The 21154-nt window shown below is 50.7% G+C and overlaps 1 protein-coding gene across 1 annotated transcript in view; it reads right to left on the reverse strand.

The window, feature by feature from the left end:
* The window catches only part of TEP1 (telomerase associated protein 1), a gene marked incomplete at both ends in the record, with an annotated part of 59211 nt that overhangs the window by 11032 nt on the left and 27025 nt on the right, over positions 1–21154 (reverse strand). Inside the window, 28 exons of the mRNA XM_080707069.1 lie at positions 144–243; positions 316–440; positions 1422–1545; positions 1725–1965; positions 2943–3057; positions 3328–3416; positions 3577–3710; positions 3931–4081; positions 4201–4333; positions 4520–4612; positions 5217–5396; positions 5523–5679; positions 5754–5929; positions 6043–6237; positions 6391–6508; positions 6586–6699; positions 6944–7068; positions 8707–8827; positions 8945–9121; positions 10880–11038; positions 12692–12751; positions 13170–13300; positions 13982–14059; positions 14661–14819; positions 14947–15115; positions 17945–18131; positions 18330–18420; positions 19346–19455. Coding sequence (XP_080563195.1) covers positions 144–243; positions 316–440; positions 1422–1545; positions 1725–1965; positions 2943–3057; positions 3328–3416; positions 3577–3710; positions 3931–4081; positions 4201–4333; positions 4520–4612; positions 5217–5396; positions 5523–5679; positions 5754–5929; positions 6043–6237; positions 6391–6508; positions 6586–6699; positions 6944–7068; positions 8707–8827; positions 8945–9121; positions 10880–11038; positions 12692–12751; positions 13170–13300; positions 13982–14059; positions 14661–14819; positions 14947–15115; positions 17945–18131; positions 18330–18420; positions 19346–19455 — 3812 coding nt within the window. The remainder of the gene's footprint in view (positions 1–143; positions 244–315; positions 441–1421; positions 1546–1724; positions 1966–2942; positions 3058–3327; positions 3417–3576; positions 3711–3930; positions 4082–4200; positions 4334–4519; positions 4613–5216; positions 5397–5522; positions 5680–5753; positions 5930–6042; positions 6238–6390; positions 6509–6585; positions 6700–6943; positions 7069–8706; positions 8828–8944; positions 9122–10879; positions 11039–12691; positions 12752–13169; positions 13301–13981; positions 14060–14660; positions 14820–14946; positions 15116–17944; positions 18132–18329; positions 18421–19345; positions 19456–21154) is intronic.

Genomic DNA, 21154 nt, shown 5'->3' on the forward strand with positions numbered 1-21154 from the left:
GGCCTGAGCTTCTTGGTCCAGAGCCCCAAAGGCTGCCTTGTCCAGCCCCTGCCTCAGCAGGTAAGGCCTCCCTGGGCCAGGCAGTCAGCAGCTCTGCCATATTGAAAGAACAAGCTCACAGTTTAGAGCCCCTTGGTCATTACCTTCAGGCAACCTCCCAGGCACACGGTGGCCAACAGCCGGCAGTCTGGGCTCAGGCAGCAGCCAGTGACTTTGTACTGATGAGCCTTGATCTGCAGCACCCTATTGCAGGAAGACAAAGTCAAGCCGCTGGGGCTGCCGGCCACAGGGTCCACATGGGGAGAGGCCCCTTACCGACAGCCCTGCTGCAGGTCCCAGAGCTCCAGGAGCCCATCGAAGGCGGAGAGGAAAAGGGCATTGTCCGAGAGGAAGGCACAAGAGGAGATCCCGTCACAGCGGCTCACCAGGGACTTCTCCTCCTGTGAGAGCCAGTGGGGAGCTGTGGCTCAGGTCACTCCCTTGGCCCTCCACAAGCAAGAAGAGCTGGAGCCCTGGGCCCACTACATTCCCAGCCCAAACACAGGCCAAGTGCACCTCATGGTCCAAGCGGGGCCGCGACCTCAGCTCCACCCCAAACCCCATTCCTACTCCCCACGTCACAGGGGTCGGGATGGTGTGGGTGGGAAGAGGAGAGAGGAGCTGTGGCTGTGGGACTCCCCTCTCCAGCCCAATTTACTATGGCCCTCCCATCACCCCTGCTGCAATCTCTAGTTCTAGCTCAAACCAGAAGGCCTGCCCTTCTCTGTCCTGTGTCTCCTCTGTCTATATGACCCACACATCTCCTCTCTCTCTCTCTCTCTCTCTCTCTCTCTCTCTCTTCTCCTCTCTTCTCTTCTCTTCTCTTCTCTTCTCTCTCTCCCCCTCCTCTCCTCTCCTCTCCCCTCTCCCTCCCCCTCCCCCCTTCTCTCCTCTCTCCTCTCTCTAGAGGGTTCAATCTAGAGATTGAACCCGGAGCTGAGCTACACCCCTAGTCCTTTTTATTATTTTTAAATTTTGAAACAGGATCTTGCTATGTTGCTGGGGCTGACCTCAAGCCTCAAACCTGTGATCCTCTGTTTTAACTCCCAAGTACTGGGATTACAGGTGTGTGCCACCATGCCTGGCTTCTCCACTAGCTCTTTATCGTGTCAACAGCTGTGATTCGGTTCCTTTTTACCTTGTATGTCTCATCTCCCAGTAAGGTTGACCACTTGGTGGGCAAAGACAACGTGCTATGCCCTGTGCCTTTGTCAGGCTAAGTACACGGCCTGGGATGGAGGCTGTGCAGCAAGTACCAGGCCCTTTGATTTGATGTGAGGGGGGTAAAAGTGCTGATCAACCAGGGTGATGGGGTGTGTCTAGAGCTTGGGCATCTGCGAGGGTTTTCTAAAGTCACTTCTGCCCAGCTTTGCAAGTCACACCTGCCAGGTTCTCACATCCAACAGGTAAACGGTCCCACTAGCAGTGCCCACTGCTGCTCTCTGCCCATTGGGGGAGAAGGCCACAGCTGTGGGAGATGAGGGAACTTCCAGAGTCAGGCTGGAGCTGGAGAAAGTAGGAAAAAAAGAGAGGAATTAAGGGAAGAAAGCAAGTGGAAACCTACTGCATTTCCTTCCATGCCTGAAGCCGCTCTTCCACGATTCTGGTCTGCTCTTGCCTAATTTCAGAAAGGGCTGTTGTTGCCCTCTGGTGGGCTTCCCAGGATGTGGAGGCAGGGGCCTTACCTCGGCTGATCCCCCATGGCCTGGGGTTTATTAAGCCACCGTAGTGGACGCTGGAGGTGCCATCGCTGGGAGAGCAGAGGGGCCTGGCAGCAAAGAGGTGAGTCCAGGGGCTGGTTGGCGGCCTGCTGGTGCAGGAGTAGGGGGTACCGGTGTAGGAGTGACGCCTGCTGCCTCAGGAAGGTGTGGAATGCTGCAACATCTGCCTCAAAGGGCATTTGTTCCTCCTCAGAGACTGAAGACGCTACAGGGGGTAAGGGGGGTGTAGAATATCACTAGGGAGCCACTAACCTCAGCATCAAATTAAATATGATGTGAGATGGGCTTGGTTGTGCATGCCTGTAATCATAACACATGGGAGGCTGACAGGAGGATCACAGGTTCAAGGCCAGCCTCAGCCATTTAATGAAATCTTGTTTCAAAATAAAATATAAATCGGGGTTGGGGGCTCAAAGGTGAATGTTCCTGGGCTCAATCCCCAAAACTACAATAAATAAATAAAGCCTGGGAGTGTAGTTTGAAGGTATAATGTCCCTGCATTCAGTCCTTATTACCCCCACAAACACACAAATTATATATATACTATATATATAAAATATATAGTATAGCCTTGAGGTATAAAAGCCCTGGGTTCCACCCCCAGTACCACAAAAATAAAATAAGATAGCTGGGCGTGGTGGCGCACACTTGTAATCCCCGCGCTTGGGAGGCGGAGACAGGAGGATCACGCAGATTTGAAGACAGCCTCTCTGGCTTAAGAGACCCTGTTTCCAAATAAAAATATAAAATAGGTCTGGGAGTGTAGCCCAGAGGTAGAAGGGTTTCCAGGAACCCCAGTACCACCAAAATTAAAAAATAAAATAAAATGGTAAGTTTTTTTAAGTGTCACCCTTGGCCTCAGATCAGAAACACCTGTTCAAAGCATAAAGCTTTGGGCCCCACTTTTTCCCTGACCTAGGGAAGCAGAATCCAGGGATTTCAGGATCTACAATTTGAACACGTTTCCCAGATAATTGTCTGCCCACCAAACAAAGTCTGAGAGCTCCTATCTAAGAGATGTAAGCAAAAGGTCTCTGAGAACCACCTGCTCACCGCCCTCCAGGTGTTTTCAGCTTGGAAGGGAAATGTGGCTGTTTTCCCATCACACCTCTAGCCCAGGGCCCTCAGGAGCACCCTCACATTCTGTATCTCAGAGAAGAAACCTTCCAGTCCTCATCTCACCATAGAGAGCGTGCGCCTCCAAGAGCCGAGAGACCAGACCCAACTCCAGGTGCGCAGCCACCACATGGATACTGGTCAGGAACTTTGCAAGAAGTTTGTGGTTCCGGCTCTGGAGCTGGGGGAGTCAGATGAGATTCTTTAGGGATGTGAAGATGCTGTTGAGGAGGGGTTGTGTAGCCATGGGCCCCGCCTGTGCTACCAGGACCTAGATCCAGGACAAGTGGACCCGAAGAACAATGACGGCAGACAAACAGAAAGCAGAGAGGTAGAGGGAGTTTGGGGTGGAGTGAGGCAGGGTGAAGTGGTGGTGATAAAGGGGAGATGGGTCTAAGAACAGCCCAAGACGTTACTTGGGAAGAGGTGCCTACGGGGCCTGGGGACTAACCAGGTGGTAAGGCAGATCTCCCAGAGCTTCGGGAGGGCAGCTGCGGAAGGTGCCTAAGGCGTCGGGATCGCAGGTCTTCCAGAGCTGAGCTGTAAGAACAGAAGCTGAGAAGTGCTCACCTCACAGCAGCCCCAAGATCACCCTCCCGGGACACCAGCGGCATCATCTACCCGCTGGAATGGAGAGAGAGGGCCAGTAGGTGGGAGCACCGGGCCACACAGTCAGCGCCCGGTGGACTGGCTGCCATACCTGCGACAAGGGCGTGTGCTGTGCTCTCCAGCTCTGGCCTCTTCCCATAGCGACGTTTCACCGCTGTCCTCAGGGGCCCGTCAGTGAGGCAAAGGCGTGCACCGGGGCGCTCCAGAGAGCCCTCCCCCAGCAAGCTGTGCCAGAAAGGATGGAGAGGAGCAGGGGTCGGGGGGCATGTCATTGTACCCCTTCCCTCCTCAAATAGTGATAACGGGCACAGCAGTCCATTCAGGGCTTAGTGGGCAGGCATGGGGTACACAGAAGGAAGAATGGAGTAAAGAAAGGATCAAGGGGCCTGGCTCTAAGCTGGGCAGGCACAGTGGGGTCAGTGGGAGCTCGGCCAGGCGCCTGTACCTGCGCACACTCTGGACGAGGTAGGCAAACGGGCCCATGAGGCAGGAGTCTCCACAGTTACCAGCAGCCACTGCTTCTTCCCAGCTCACAGTCCCCCCGGGCAGCGTCCGCCAGGCACTCAGCACCGCGTGCAGCTGCTCCACCGTCACACCTGGAAACCCGGGCTTGCTGAGGCCCAGACCAGAGCACCGTGCGCCCTCTGCCTAAACCCACCAAAACCCAGGTTAGCTGACCGGGGCCTCAGCCTCCCGTCCTGCCCCACCCGCTGACCACTCCGCGTGACTTCAAGGGTGGCCAAGGCTTGCGGCAGGACGTCACGGCCATGTTCTTGCTCTAGCGTGTCCAGGATGTGCTGCAGCAGCAGGGGGACAGTGCCGGGCAGGGCCCGCAGCCGCTCGGACACCTGGGGGTTAGGACACTAGGTTTCAGTGGGGAGGGGGGACGAGGGAGGAGCACTGGGGAGGAAAGGAAGGGGTGAGGGGAGAATGGGGCCACGCCAAGGAGGAGAGATGGGGAGGCAGTAAAGAGCCCAAGAAGCTGCGTAGAGAATAGAACTGGGTAAGGACGTAGGGGCCGAGGAGCCACCAACCTGCTCGTAGAGTGCGAAGAGCCTCAGGTGGTCCGTGACCAGGCGCAGGTAGAGCGGCAGGCCTGACGCCCGCTTCACCAGCAGCAGCTGCATCTGGGGAGACGGAGGACTCAGCGTGGGCACAAGGAGCCGGCCACAGCCTGTCTCTGTCCCCAGCACCAAGCTTATGGCTCCTCCTCTGGGAGTGCCACGGGGGACAGGTCTACAGCATCCCCTCAGGACCAACCCTCCACCTCCCAGCCAGCCACTCCGGGGGAACTCCTGTGGCTCATCCCCTTATCCTGGCATGCCTGGAGAGGCCGCTCACTGGGAGGAAAGTCAGGGTGATCTTATAAGGAATCGTGGTTATCTTACCAAGCACTTCCCCTGGTAAAAAGTTTATTTTGGTATTGGGAATCGGACCCAGGAGCATTCTATCTCTGAGCTATCCCCTCAACCCTTTTTATTTTTTATTCTGAAACAGGGGCTTGCTAAGTTGCTGAGGCTGGCCTCAAACCTGAGATTCTCCTGTCTCATCCTCCCAAATACCGGGCAGGTGTGTGACATCATGCCCAGCATGGGAGTTCTAGAGAAAACAAAGGCGCATCCCACACAAGGCAGCCTCGGCAGCCTGCATCCACCTGGCTCCCAGATCAGCCTGCATCCACAGGGCTCCCAGATCCGCCCCCCGCCCAACCAGCCCTGACCTAGGTCCAACCTGGTTGTTAAAAGGCGACTCCTCCAGCCGCTTTCCATACAGCGCCAGCTCCTCTCTCACCAACTGGGCCTGGGAAGATGGCTTCAGTGGCCCCAGGGCCACCAGGTGGGCACCCTGGCTCTGCTCAAGGGTCTCCCCCAAGCAAGAGTCACTAGACATGCTCAGCACCAGGTGCACCCGCTGAGGTATTTGGGCAAAGGATGGGAAAGAAAGAAGAAAGGAGGGGGAACATTAGAGAACTCCTCTCTACCTGTGGCAACTCTTCTCCCGAACCTGCCTCCCGCCCTGCCTCCTCCTCATACTCACCCGGGGAAGAGACTTCGGGATCCAGTCTGAGATCATCTGTCCATTCTGGTCCACCAGCCGGTCAGCCCCGTCGATGATCAGGACCAGAGACTGGCGGGGTTGCAGGGACTGAGCGACGCTGGGCAGCAGCCTCTGCTGCAGCTCCCACACCAGGCCTCTGTGTGGAGGTACACGGGGGTGAGTGGGAGAAGGAGCCACCACGGCAGGACCGGCTAATGAGGGGACCCGTACCGGTAGGTGCTGGGGAGGGCACTCGGCTCCTGCAATTTTCTATGCAGATATGTGCAGAGGCGTCTGAGCAGGTTGAAGGCAAGCCCGTGGTCAGGGCAGGCCCCTGAGAAGTGAAAGAAGACTGAGGGGGGCACCGTGGCCCCCTCTGAAGCCCTCAGGGCTGACACGAGAGATGCCTGCATGGGACAGAACAAAAACACGGTTGCATTCTATTACATGCAGGAGCGCGGTGTGCCCAGCTCCTTGGCCCTCACAGCCCTCCGCCTGCCTGGGTCCCTGAGGCTCATACCAAGAAGGCAGTCTTGCCCTGTCCTGCCTGCCCAGTCACCAGGCTCAGCCTCCCCTGGGGCAGCCTCAGCCGCTGCACCATGTCCTGAAGGAGCTGTGGCCGGCCTGGACTCAGGGGCCTCTGCAGCTGCTGAAAGGTGGCCTGGACCAAGTCATCATCTGGGAGGGTCCCGGGCTGCTCCGACGGGGCCCCGGGCTGAGAGCACAAAGAGTAGTGACTACCCATGTTTCCAGGCCCCTCAGAAGCCCCAGGCCCAAAGCCCATAGAGCCCCCACCATGTTCCTTCCCACCCAGGCTGCCAGACCGCCTCACTCCCCTGTCCATTCCCCTGGCCGGGCTGCTGCCAACCTGCAGGTAAAGCTTCTGGATCATATCCCACACGTCCTGGAGAACCAACTGTCCAAACTCCTCCAGTGCCCCAACATAGGGCCGGCCAGCTGCCACACCCCCCCACTCACAGGAGTATCTGCAGGGAAAGCAAGTGCGGCCGGTCAAGCAGGCCGCACCTCCCTGCGCACGCGCTCTCTACCTCCCTCAGCTCACCTGTGCCAGGTGACCTCCTTCTGTCTGCTCAGGTAGCTCTTCAGTTCGGAGATCCGATGTGCAGCCTCTTCAGACTCAGCAGTGAAGTCAGGTTTCCAGGCATCTGGCACAGAGCTGACCCCCAACAATACCCCAGGAGTGGGGCCAGGTCAGACACTCCTGGCCTCGCCAACCACCAGCTATGGCTGCCACGCCCTGGCACTTGTGGCCATCCCCTGACCAGCTCCAAGGCTGGCTTGGGAGTCCTGTTTCTCTCTTTCAGCTCGCCCCTCCTGTACCCTGAATGTTAACGAGAAAAGGCTGCGCCTGCCGGGCCTTCCAGAAAAGAAGAACTGTCCCAGGATGCAGCAGAAGATACCTGAGGAAACTGGAATCCCGGAAGTACAGGAGAGCTTGGGCAGAGGGCTGCCGGCCTCGGTCCCGACTCAGGAACTGCATCACCTCCATCTCCGTCACGGAGCGCCCCAAAGGGTACTGCTGGGCCTGCGGGAAGGGCAGAGACAGGCGGTTCCATTCAGGGTCACACTAACCCCCCTCCTTGGACACCCGCAAAGTCTCAGTGCTCCCTCATCTCAGTGAAGTCCTCCTCCCTTCGGACACATACAACAAAATATAGATCACAGCTAACATGTACTGAATGCCTGATAGGCACTGAACATTTTTTTTAAAGAATTTATTTATTTATTTATTTATTTTGGTGGTACTGGGGCTGAAACCCAGGGGCTTCCTCCTGTGGGCTATACCCTCAGCCCTATTTTATAATTTATTTGAAAACAGGGTCTCACTAAGTTGCTGAGAGCCTCACTAAGTAGCTGAGACTGGCTTTGAACCTGTGTGATCCTCCTGTTTCAGCCTCCCAAGTGCTAGGATTACAAGCGTGCACCACCATGCCCAGCTAAAAATAGATTTTAATCCTTTTAAAATATTTATTTATTTATTTATTTTGTGGTCTTAGAAATTTAATCCCAGAGGCATTCTACTTCCATGCTACACTTGCAGCCCTATTTTTTTTTTTTTTTTTAGTATTTTTATTTTTGAAACAGGGTCTCACTGAGCTGCGAAGGGCCTCACTAAGTAGCTAAGGCTGTCTGCGAACCAAGATCCTCAGGTCTCAGCCTCCCGAAAGCTGCAATTACAAGTGTGAGCCACCACGCTCAGGTTTACTTCATTTATTTATTTATTTATTTATTTATTTATTTATTTATTTATTTATGTGGTACTAGGGATGGAACTCAGGGGCATTCTACCTCTGAGCTGCACTCCCAGCCCTATTTTTATTCTTTATTTTGAAACAGGGCCTCACTGAGTTGCAGAGGGCCTCACTAAGTAGCTGAGGCTGTCCGTAAACTGCGATCCTCCTTTCTCAGCCTCCCCAGTGCTGGGATTACAAGCGTGCGTCACCACACTTGGCTTTTATTTCTTTTATTTTTGGAGCAGTCTCACTAAGTTGCTGAGGCTGTCCTGAGACAATCTTCCTGTCTCAGTCATCCAAGCAGTGGGATTAGAGATGTGTGCCACCATACTCAGATCTTTAACTCTCACAATAAACCTGCAATGTAGATGTTACTGCTTCTCTTTACTATGTGGGAAACCAAGGACAGGTAAGAGTAAGCTCTTCCTACAAAGCTGTGCTCCCTGAAAATGGCAGAAGGCAGAGCAGAATCCAGATGCAACTGAGAGCAAAACTTAAACAGGCCTATCCTCAGCCTTACATCCCTCAGCCAGTCCAGAAGTACTTCTCAAAAGAATGTCCTCATGCAGGACCAGGCTACATGCAGAATTCCCACGACCCCCCACCCCCAGTACGGAGGATGGAACCCAGGGACATTCTACCTCTGAGCTATACCCCAAGCCCGATTTTTTATCCTTTATTTTAAAAGAGGGTCTCACTGAGTTGCAAAGGACCTCACTAAGTAGCTGAGGCTGGCTGCAAACTGCGATCCTCCTGCCTCAGTCTCCCAAATGCTGGGATTACAAGCGTGCGCCACCACGCCCAGCTTGGGCAAAATCTTTTGCTGGTGTTTCACTACAAGTCTCAAAGACCTGCCTGTGCACAGTCAGTCCCGGGGTTCCTGACAAACTGCAACTTTTCCCCAGGCCTTTCCTCCCACCCCTCCTTACCCAGCGGAAGTGAGGAAGGTCTGGGAGGTTGCACTCGGGGGGAACGTAGCCATAGCGAGAGCCCAGGATCCCCACAAACAGCTGCGAATTCTCCACCTCCCGGAGGCACACTTCCAGTTGTCTGCAGGGCAATAACAGGAACTTGCAAGAATCGCTGGGGCAGAGTGTCAGGGAATACCAGGGAGCCCTGCCCACCACAGATCCAGCACCTCAGCCCCTCTTCTCTGCGCCCCCGCACCTGTTCTTGCGGCTCTCCTCCTCCGTGATGCCCCAGCGCAGGTCGATGCCATGGAGGCTGATGCGGTGGGGGGCCGCTCGGGCCTGCAGTGCTGGCAGCACCGACCTCAGCAGCAGGTCCCGCTCCCCATGCATGTCCCGGAAAGTGGATGAAATGAAGAGCCGGATGCTGCGCCAACTGAAGGGAAGGCGAGGGTGGGCTCAGGCGAGCCATCAGCCCCTCTCAGCCCCACAGACACTGCTGCAATCGCCCGGCAGCACTGAGCACAGCCAGGCACTACTGGCAGCAGGAGTGCCCTGCCGGCCTCCAGGGGCCCCCGGCTTGTGGTCCCCTGTGCAGAGTCCTGGGTGAAAGTCCCTGCACCTCTCCTTTTTCAGCTAGTCACTACTATACACTTACTATTATTTGCTCACGATGACACAGTAAGGGAAACACTATCATTTTCTCTGTTTTACCAACAAAGAAACTATATCTTTGCCAGGTACAGTGGCACACACTTGTAATCCCAATACTTGGAAGACAGACAGGAGGAGTGCAGGTTTGAAGCGAGCCTTAGAAATTTAGCAAGACCCTCAGCAACTTAGAGAGATCCTGTTTCAAAACAAAATAATAATAGAAAGGGCTGGAGTGTAGCTTGAAGGTATAATGCCCCTGGATTCAATCCCGAGTACCAATAATGATATTAAAGTAAAAAGGACTAGGGGTATAGCTTGGAGGTAGAACACTGCTGGGTTCAATCATCAGTGTGGCAAACAAACAGAAAAAGAAATAAACCACAGCTTTGCCAGGCATAGTGGCACATGCCTGAAATGCCAGCAACTCAGGAGGTTGAAGGAGGAAGATTACAAACTTAAGACCAGCCTTGGCAATTTAGGAAGACTCCATCTCAAAATGAAAAATAAAAAGGACTGAGGATGTAGCTCAGTGGTAGAACACCTCTGGGTTCAATCCCTAGAATTGCAAGACAAAACAAAATAATGCTGGGCATGATGGCGCACACCTGTAATCCTAGTACTTGGAAGGCTGAAACAGGAGGATCACAGGTTCAAGAACAGCCTCAGCAACATAGTGAGGCCTTCCACAACTTAGCAAGACCCTGTTTCCAAACAAAAACGAAACAAAAAAAATTACAGCTGGAGGTATAGCTCAGAGGAAAATGCTGCGAGGTTCAATCTCCAGTACAAAAAAAAAAAAAAAAAAATATATATATATATATATATATATATATATATATATGAGGGGGGCAAAACAACTAAGCGTTAAGAAATTAATTAAAGACAGGTGTGGCCGGGCGTGGTGGCGCACGCTTGTAATCCCTGTGCCAGCCTCTCTGGCTTAAGAGACCCTGTTTCCAAAAATAAAAAAGTCTGGGGGTGTAGCCCAGAGGTAGAGGGCTTCCAGGAAGCCCAGTACCACCAAAATAAAAAAAAGCCAGGTGTGGTGGCACATGCCTATAATCCCAGTACTTGGAAGGCTGAGATTGAGGGTGGCAAGTTCAAGGACAGCCTCAGCAAGCAGTAAGACGCTCATCAATCTAGCATGATAAACAAACAAACGAATGAATGAATGAATAGGGCTGGGAGGTAGAATGCCCTGGGTTCAATCACCAGTATAGAAAAAAAAGAAATTAATTAAGCAACTAGCCCAAGATTCAAGCTACTATTTGATAGACAACGTCAGAGCTATTCTCCTAGGCCCTTCACCTACGCCTTGGCTGTGTGGCAGGGCGACACTGCCCCCTGCATTTTAACCTCCTTCCGCACATGGAGAGTTCCTGGTGCTAGAAAAGCCCTTGCCTGGGAAGGAGGAGGCACCTTAGCAGATAAAACAAGTGGCCTCCCAGCAGCCAGCTGTGACATCCCAGTGGTCACAGAGTTTTTCCAGGCTTTGACCACAGCCCTCCCAGTTCACAAAGGCACAGAAACCTAGACTGACCCATGCTGGGGGACAGGAGCCAAGGCGCTGGGCGCATCCTCTTCCAGTGGCCGGAGAGTCGGGACCTGTGTCTTCCCTGGGGGTGGTGGGATCTTGAATATTTTGTCCATTTGGCCCACATGTTCCAGAAGACGGGAAGCCCCATGCTCTGCAATGAACCTAACATAAAAAGCAACAAAACAAATGAGAGAAAAATATTCGAGGTCAAAGTCAAGAAGAGCATCCAAGGATGGTGAGCAAAGATATGGCCAGCCGAGGCCACCCAGTTAACCAGAGCTCCTGAAGAAGATGCCCATGGCCAGTGAAGGCAGGCTTAAATAAGACTTCAGGGTCATCGGAACGAAGGAGAGAAAAGAAACCCAGCTCCAGGCCCTCCTGCTGTGCATGGTAATGCTAAGATTTCTCTTGAAGCCCTATGTGGTGGTGCACACCTAAAATCCCAGTTATTTGGGAGGCTGAAACAGAAGGATTCCAAGTTTGAGGACAGCCTGGGAAACGTAGCAAGACCTTGCCTCATAATAATATTTAATAAGGGCTGGGAGCGTAAGTCAGTGGTAGAGCGAGCACTTGCTTAGCACATATGAAGCCCCTGGGCTCGATCCCACAAACTACACACAAACACAAAATGGCAAACTCACATGTCCCTGCTCCTCTTTCCTACTGGATATAATACAAACTTGGCTGAATTTAAAGATGGCTAGAGGTGAAAGAGCCATTTTAAACCATGAAGTAAGCCAAGCATGGTGGCGCGCGCTTGTAATCCCAGTACTTGGGAGGCTGAGACAGGAAGATCACAGGTTCACGGCCAGCCTCAGCTACTTAGTGAGGTCCTCTGAAACTTAGTGAGACCCCGTTTCAAAATAAAGAATTTAAAAAATGGGGCCAGGGATGTAGCTCAGTGGTAGAATGCCCCTAGGTTCAATCCCCTGTACCAAAAAATAAAATAAACCATGAAGTAGAAGTTGCTGATGGTTGGGTCATAAGATACGAAGTGCCCAGATCCCTGTAACACAGTTTTACTGCTCAATCTAGACAAATATAAAATGATAATTTTCTGTTTGGTGTGTGTGAGTGCATGCATGCTTGGGTGCATGCGTGCATGCGTGCGTGTGTGCATGCTGGGTATTAAGCCTACAGCTTTAAGCATGCTGGACAAGTGCTCTACCATGAGCTATATCCACAGCTCTTTTATTGGGGGGGGGGGGTTGGTATTGGAGATTGAACCCAGAGGCATTCTAACTCCAACCTACACCTCCCAGCCCAATTTTTATTTTTTGTTTTAAAACAAGGTCTCACACAGGAAGTGGTGGTGCACGCTTGTAATCCCAGCATTCAGGAGGCAGAGACCAGAGGATGACGATTCGCAGACAGCCTCAGCTACTTAGCGTGGCCCTTTGCAACTCAGTGAGACCCTGTTTCAAAAAATAAAAAGACTAAAAATTAGGGCTGGGGGTATAGTTCAGAGGTACAATGCCCCTGGGTTCCATCCTTAGTACTGAAGAAAAAAAAGCAAGGTCTCACTAAGTTGTTGAGAGTCTCACTACTTGCTAAGGCTGTCGTCAAACCTGCTATCCTCCTGTCTCAGCCTCCCAAGTACTGGGATTACAGGCATGGACCACCACATCCAACTCCCAGCCCTTTTCTTATTTTAAGATAGGGATCTTGCTAAATTATCCACGCTCGCTTTGAACTTGTGATCCTCCTGCTGCCTCTGCCTCCAGAGTAGCTGGGATTGCAGGAGTGCGCCATGCACCAGCTGTCAGATAGTTTCTACGGAAGCTCCAAGCTCTCCAACACCAATCTTGTACTCACTTTAGTATCGCGTCAGTACAGCCTGAGAGTGTCACATCTTTAGGATTCAAATTTAGCGACCTGGCAAAGGAAGAAGCAGTCACTAAGCATCAGAAGCAGGGCGTGGGACAGCCACCCTCCATGGCCCTGAGATGACCCCACACCCACACTCCTAATAGGATTGTGTGGCCAAGGACGGAGCTCAGTGGTAGAGCACTTGCTTGGCACGCATGAGGCCCCAGGACCAATCCCCAACACCACAAAACATTATCGTATTTATTTATATATGCTAGACTAGAGTGGACCCTCACAAGGGCACCCACAGTGAGGCCAGGCTAAAGTCTTCTGAGAAGGTTCTAGAACCTGAAGTGCAACAGAATTAAGAAGGCGGAGCCAGGAGGCGCCACACAAGTGGGAGTTTCCCAAGCTGTGCCGGGAGCAGCAGGGGGCCGGGGGCCACTGTCTCCCGGCACTGGGTAGGGAGCGTACGCGTCCTTACACATATGAGTTTTTTCTTAGGAGGACACCGACGAAGAGACACTTGGAATTCACATGCTGCCAGATGAGCTGCTTGGCTGCATCCAATATTCTGTCCTGCATCGTGTGGCCAAAGAGTACAACCCTGTCCACCTGTAGGACGAAAGACAGGGCCTGGGCACGGGGAACAACAGAAATGGGACTGGAGAGGTCAGACAGCGAGAGAAGAGATCTCCGAGGACTGGAGTAGAGCCCTGACAACTGTGGGGAGCTGCCTCTGGTCACTGTCCTTCAGCGAGGGAGCTGCTGCACCCCGACCTGGGGAGAACCAAGACGGAGATGGATACGGCGCTGATAAGCTGCAGCTGGCTCGTTCAGGCTCTCGAGAACTGGTGGCTTAAGTATGTGGCATTTTGCTAGTCAGTTGTTAAACACAACATTTTATTTTATTTTATTTCTGTTGCTGAGGAATGAACTCTGGGCCGTAGGCATGCTAGGAAGGCACTCTACCACTGAGCTACAACCCCTACCAACATGGCCATTTTAAACATCAATTTATAAAAACAAAATTAAATTAAGGACTGGGGGGAAGCTCAGAAGTAGAATGCCTCAGTACCAAAAAAAGGAAGAAAGAAAGAAGAAAGAAGAAAGAAAGAAAGAAAGAAAGAAAGAAAGAAAGAAAGAGAGGGAGGAAGGAAGGAAGGAAGGAAAGAAGAAGGAAAGAAAGAAAGAAAGAAAGAAAGAAAGAAAGAAAGAAAGAAAGAAAGAAATATAAGGAGTGAGATGTATCAGTTGCAGGGGGAGAAGGGGTTCACGAGCCTGAGCAGTACTCACAGGGACCCTCTGGACAGCCAGAGACAGCAGGTACTTCCCAAAAGTAAACAGGGACCATTCATCATTTCCCTCCAACTCCTGGAAGGATAGACCCATGTTACGAAGGCGCAATGCAGTGATCAATGGGATGTGGTTTGAGCGCCCCCCCAAAGGTTCACAGGGTCCATGTGTTGAAATCTGATTTCCACTGTGAGATACTGAAATGATGAGAATTCAATCCAAGCATCGTATTGCGGTGGGATCTAGTGAGAGGTCCTCTGGTCATGAAAGGAACCGCCCTTGGAAGGGACTAAAGGCAGCTCCCATGAGACTCCTGAGTCCTTGCAAGCTGTTATAAAAGTCTGAGCCTGACCCATGAATCACTCTCCAGCTCTTCCTCATGTATATGTTCTTACACACACTATCCACCATGAGATGCTCTGCAGCCGAGCTGCCAGAGTCATGCCCTTGGGCCTCCAGAACTGTGAGCCAAATAAACCTATTTTCTTTATAAATTAGCCTGCCTCAGGTATTATATTATAGCAATAAAAACCAAACTAATACAATCAATCAGAAAGAAATGCCATAGTCTGTTTGGGAAATCTTCAGAACTGTGTTATCTATGCCAGCACTAACCATCTGGGCTGTTCCAGGTTCATGTCCATTCTACATTTTTGGGGGGCAGCGATGGGTGTCTGACCTGAACTTGAGCCTGCAGCTTGATGGCAGTCTTCAGGATCCCTTCTTCTGCGTTGAGCACTGCAGTCTTCACTCTTCCTCCTCCACACAGCAGGAGCTCCACCTGCTCTGCCCGTGCTGCCATCATTCCAATCAGGAGCAGCACGTAGTTCAGGGGGGGCTGATTGGACAAGCATGGGGGGTGAAATAAAGCTACCCACCCTTGACCACCAGCCCTGGAGGCCAAACACCTCTAACCCCTTGGGGGACGCTTTTTAGTTGCGGTTTGGTTTTTGGTTTTGTTTTACCCCTTGTACGTTGCTCTTGGGACAGAGTTTGTCTGCATCGGCATCTGTCAAATAGACCAAGAGGGTGCGGCCTGGCAGCGGGGGCAGGCTGTGCTTCACAGAGAGGTTCACGGCCACCTCCAGGGCCTGTCGGTACCGGTCCAGCATCTCGGCATCATAATTCCACCGTCTGCAGGCAGGAAGAGGGACACGGGGCCCAGGGGCTTATCTGCCTGCCACCATGAGGTGGAGGACGAGACAGGAACTTACACTCAGGATCTTGAGTCCTCTCCCTCCCTCCTCAAGCACGACCAGGTCCTTCCACAGTCCGCCTCCACTGTCATGTAAAGCTCCCCTTCGCCCATCCTACAGGGCTCTTGTAATCCCAGAGAGGGGAAGTCACCTGGAGAGCCGCTCTCTGAAATCACTGGCTACACTCACCACACAGATCCAAACTCATTCATGAGGCAAGATTTAGCGCTCCATATTTTATTTGTTCTGTGGTATTAGGGATTGAACCCAAGGGCATTCTACTTCTCAGCTGCACCCCTTGCCCTAACTCATTGCATTTGTCTTGCTAGGTTGATGCCAGCCTCACTACTTGCCGAGGCCGTCCTCCACCCTGCATTCTCGTATCTCAGACTCTGAAGTACTGGGATTACAGGCAAGCACCACCACACCCAGCTTTGAACTGCTACATATTTTAAAATCATATTTGAAAGAGCAAATACTAACTCCCTTCTCAAAACTGGCAGTTAGGCAAGTGTGGCGGCGCATGCTTATGATCCCCGTCCTTGGGAGGCTGAGACAGGAGGATCGCAAGAGTTTCAAGGATGGCCTCAGTGAGGAGCGAGACTCTAATCAACTTAGTGGCTCTGATTCAAAACAATAAAACTGGGCGAGGTGCCCAAACTGGGGAGCATTGGGGATACCAGAGGGACTCCAGATAACAGAGGGGAAATCTCAGCAAAGCTAGAATGGAAGGACAGGAGAGGAAGAAGGCTGAGGTTGAGTAATGGAGGAGCTACATCTGAATATGTGTAAAAGTATGAATATAGCACGGTTAACCTGGACACTCACTGGTGGGAGGGGGAAGGGGAACCGGAGGGGGGGAGAGCACCAAGCACAGTCTAAATGTATACCATTTTTGATATGTTCCACATATAAATAAAATTTTTAAAAAAGAAAAAATTAAAAAAAATTGGGCGAGGGTTGTAGTTCAGAGGCAGAATGCCACTGGGTTCAATCCTCAGTACAAAACAAAAAAACAAAACAAAACACCTGGCAGTTAAGGGAGAGAAGTGAATCATCATCTCATCTTTCCTATACAGTCTCTGTGGCTGACTAACTAAGCAGCTTTAGTCGAGGGGGTAGGATCTTTTCAGATTTCCAACTAACAGATGTGGGAGAATGGACAGATAGAAAACTCCTCTGCTGCAACAGCCAATGAAGCACTTGGTTCTGACCAAGGTCATCACCGGATGAGACTTTAACCATCGTAAACAGATGAGGCTCTCAGCATCCCGAGAGCACCCATTAATCTTAGTATCATGGAACCACCAGTTTTCTGTGCCTCCTGATTTTGTATTTTTTTTGTGTGTGTGGTACTGGGGATGGAACCCAGGGACATTCTACCTCCGAGCTACACCCCCAGCCCTATATTTTATTCTTTATTTTGAAACAAGGTCTCACTGAATTGGGAAGGACCTCACTAAGTAGCTGTGGCTGGCCACGAATCGTGATCCTCCTGTCTCAGCTTCCCGAATGCTGGGATTGCAAGCGTGCGCCACCACGCCCAGCTCTCTGATTTTGTATTTTATCAAAACACACAAAAAACATTAAATAGTGTACACAGAATCACTTATAAAATTCTTGCCACATAAAGTAAATCTGAATGTATTCAAGGCTGTAGTGTCAATGCCTGCAGTATATGTAATAGAAAAACAAGTCAGGCATGGTGGTGCATGCCTGTAATCCCAATACTTGGGAGGCTGAGACAGGAGGAGCTGCAGGTTCAAGGCTGGCCTCAGCAAATTAGTGAGACCTATCTAAAAAAAAAAAAAAAAAAAAAAAAAAAAAAAGGTCTGAGAGGTCAAAATAAAAAATAAAAAAGGTAAACCAACCCTGGGTTCAATCCCCAGCACCACAAATAAATAGATTAATTAATTAAATAGCTGGGCATGGTGGTGAATGCCTATAATCCTAGTACTTGGAATGCTGAGACAGGAGGATCTCAGATTTGAGACCAGTCACAGAAATTTAGTGATATCCTTAGGAACTTAGCCAAACTCTGCTTCAAGATAAAAAAAAACAATAAATAAATAAATAAAAGATCTGTGGTGAAGCTCAGGAGTAGTATGTCTTTGGGTTCAATCCCCAGTATTAGGGAAATACACACACACACACACACACACGGGGAGAGAGGGAGAGAGAGAGAGAGAGAGAAAAGTAACAGAGAAGAAAAAAGAAAACCATGTACCAGTTTAGTGGCAAAGAGGAAACCAGTCTGCACTAAAAGAAAGAGAGATGCTCCAAGCCGGGCACGGTGGCGACGCTTGTCATCCCAGCATTTGGGGGCTGAGACAGGGGGATCACAGTTCACGACAGCCTCAGCTACTTAGCAAGGCCCTCTGCAACTCAGTGAGACTGTTTCAAAATAAAAAATAGGGCCAGGGGTGTATCTCGGAGATAGAATGCTCCTGGGTTTCATCCTCAGTACCACAAAAGAAGAAAAAAGAAAAGGCAATGCTTCGCAGACTCACAGGCCCTACGGGAGCCAACGAAACTGTCACAGATAACAGGATGGAGCCGAGGCACAGACTGTGTCCCTGATCTCTCTACGGGACAATGTTAAAGACTAGATCTGCTGTGCTAGCAATGACTGGGGCCAAGCCGGCTAAGCCACAGGATGGCTGACAAGCAGATCTTTACGAGAGAATAGCTGGCGGTTTCCCAAGCGACCCCCGAGCCCTGCCAGGCGCCTCTCGCCGTCCGTGGCTCCCAGACGGCGCGCACATACCTGGCTTTGTGCTCTTTCTGCTTCTCCCGCTTGAGCTGCTCGTACATCACAGGTATCCTCATGGCTGCCCGAAGCCACCGACAACTCAGGTTGTGCAGCTTCTTGGCCGTGGCAGGCCTCCTGACTTTTTTTGAGAGTCTGATCATTACCCGCCGCATCAGTTTTGTATTGGAAGGAAAGGGCAATGCTGCGTGAGGACAGGTAAACACCCGAGTCAGGCCGCGTCTCTTCCCTCATCTCGTCCCAACATCAACGTGTCCCCAGTCCTGACCTCCGGGGCTGGTAAGCATGCCCACCCCACACCGAGTCCCCAAGGCTAAAGACGTCAGGGGTGAGCCTCAGTCAGACAAGAGAGGCCACAGGAGCTGGAGGAAGTGGGTGATACCGTTATTTCTCAGCTGCGCCTCGAGGCTGTCGATCGAATCATGGGCATTAAGGAATCTGAAGGGAAATTGACGACTGTGGATCACAGACTTCTGAAAAGCGAGAAACAGGACGTGAGCAGAGGACCCGGAGGATGGGGGCCACAAAAACTCAGGGACCAGGACCTCACCAGGTAACCACATTGTTAGATTGGTGGGAGGCGAGGAGGGGGACAAAGAAATTTAGAGAAGAGATAAAGAGAAAGGGGAAAAAAGAGAAAGTAAGAGGTAAGAGCCCCATTTCTTCCACAGCACACTCTCTCTGAAGTCTAGGTTACTGAACTCAGAAAATAAAAAGGAGCAAGGAGCCGTGGCATGCACCTGTAATCTCAGTACTCGGGAGGCTGAGACAGGAGGATTGCAGGTTTGAGCCCAGCCTCAGCAATTTAATGAGACCTCAGCAACTTAGCAAGATCTGGCTTCAAAATAAAGAAGGCGGGGGTTGTAGCTCAGAGGTAGAAGGTCCCTGGGTTTAACCCCCAGTACTGCCGGGCGTGGTGGCGCATGCTTGTAATCCCGAGTTTGGGAGACAGGAGGATCGCGCAGGTTCGAAGCCAGCCGCGCTGGCTTAAGAGATCCTGTTTCCAAATTAAAAATATATTTTTAAAAAATAGGTCTGGGAGTGTACCTGAAGGTAGAAGGGTTTCCAGGAACCCCAGTACCACCAAATAATCATCATCATCATCATCATCATCATCATCATCATCCCCAGTAACAAAAAGGAAAAAAAAAGGAAAGGAGAAAAAGAAAGGGAAAAATAAAAGTTCTTACATTCAACTATAATTTCTCTGAGCGCTGGCTGAATCCCAGACCTGTCCTTCCCAGGGCATCTGTGTTTCTACACTCATTCACAGCCCACATGAAAAAAGACTGGGGGCCATGACTTCCCTCAGCCACCTGGGAAGCCTGGCGGCAGCAGCATCTCCACACCACAACTAGTCACCGAGCCACAAGTAACCCACCCGCCCCTCACACGGACCGCGTGCTGGAGTCTCTGGAGAATGAGCTCATGGTGGCGGCTGCTGATTCCAACCCGCAGCAGGTTGCACAGGTTCCGAAGCATGGCCATGAAGGGAAGCTTCCCGTTGTCTGTGGAAGGTAGGGCGTGGGGTAAAGAAGGCATGAGAGCCCCGCCTGAGGGTGCACACCTTCATCCTAGTACTTAGGAGGCTGAGACAGGATGACACGTTTGAGGCTAGTCTCAGCAACTAGGCAATACCCCTCAGCAACTTAGTGAGACCCTGTTTCAAAGATAAAAATAAAGCCGAGTGTGGTGGTGCACACCTGTCATCCCAGCAGTTGTTTGGCTGGGAGTGTAGCTCAATGCTAGAATGCACGCTTAGCACAAACGAGGCCCGGAGTTCAATCCCCAGCACTGAGGAAGAATTGTGGCTGGAGGCTTCCAGAAGGATTAAAGCTTCTAGCTACAATCACAGTGAATCTTAGGTCAGCTTTAAAAGGTAGCATCGTTCTCCTGACGGAAGCTGTTGCCGGTGTGGACCGGCGCTGAGAGTGTGTGGTCAGAGTGGAGGACTGGAGGCTTGTTCTCCACAGTCACCTGAATGCACCCCTGGGAGCCTGCAGGGAAAAAACCACACCTCCTATCTATAGTTACTGTATCAACTGCCTGTGGAGATGGGGTCCTACATGTTGCCCAAGCTGGTCTCAAACTTCTGGGCTTAAGTGAGCCTCCTGCCTCCTCAGCCTCCCACCCAGCTGAGGCTACGGCGGCACCGCCACGCCAGGCTCCAGTCATAGTTCTGATTCACAAACTGTATGGAACAACTGGCTGGTAAACCTCCTGAGAAGGACGTTTGGGAACTCATGCGCCGTCGCAGCCAATTTCAACTCAAGCTTCTCTCAACTGTTTCTATGCATGAAAGGTTTTCTGTGTATGAAAGGTCATTTTTATAAGAAATAAAGTCTAATAGCATATTTATAATCCCAGAAAATTAGGTATTTATCTTTCAGATTAAGAAATTTACTTTTTCCATTCCAAAATATTTTTAATTATTTATAAATATATATTATTGATGGCACCTAAGAACTCCCAAAAAGAGTCCCTATATCTAACTATATTATATATATATTACAAATATACATATACACACATATATACGTGTGTGTGTGTGTGTGTGTGTGTGTGTGTGTGTGTGTAATGCTGGGAACTGAACCCAGGAGCACTCTACCTCTGAGATTCAACTGCCAGCTCTATTTTACTTTTTATTTTTCTATTTTGCTGAGTTGCTGATGGTCTTACAAAGTTGCTGAGGTTGAACTTGAACCTGTGATCCTCCTGTCTCAGTCGCCCAAGTACTAGGATTACAGGTGTGCACCAATACCTGGCTTTTATCTTATCTTTTTATATCTTATATTTTATCTATATATCTATATATAGATATACGTCCTTTTATTTATTCATGTTTGTTTTTATATCTACATTTATATTTTATGCATTCCCTAAAGCACATAATGTATTAGTACAAGAATGTATTTTTATATTTATTTATTTATTTATTTATTTATTTATTTATTTTGCGGGTCTGGGGCATCTGACCTCCAAGCTACACTTTCTGCCCTGTTTTTTATTCTTTATTTTGAAACAGGGTCTCACTGAGTTGCAAAGGGCCTCACTAAGTAGCTGAGGCTGTCCTCGAACGGTGAACCTCCAGTCTCAGCCTCTCAAATGCTGGGATTACAAGCATGCACCACCACGCCCGGCTTTAAGAATGTATTTTTTAAAATACATACAAATATATTCTGAAGCATTTGAAAAACTGTTTTATAT

Source organism: Muscardinus avellanarius (genome assembly GCF_963383645.1).
Source record: "Muscardinus avellanarius genome assembly, chromosome: 12".
In the NCBI taxonomy this organism is placed as follows: Eukaryota; Metazoa; Chordata; class Mammalia; order Rodentia; family Gliridae; genus Muscardinus; species Muscardinus avellanarius.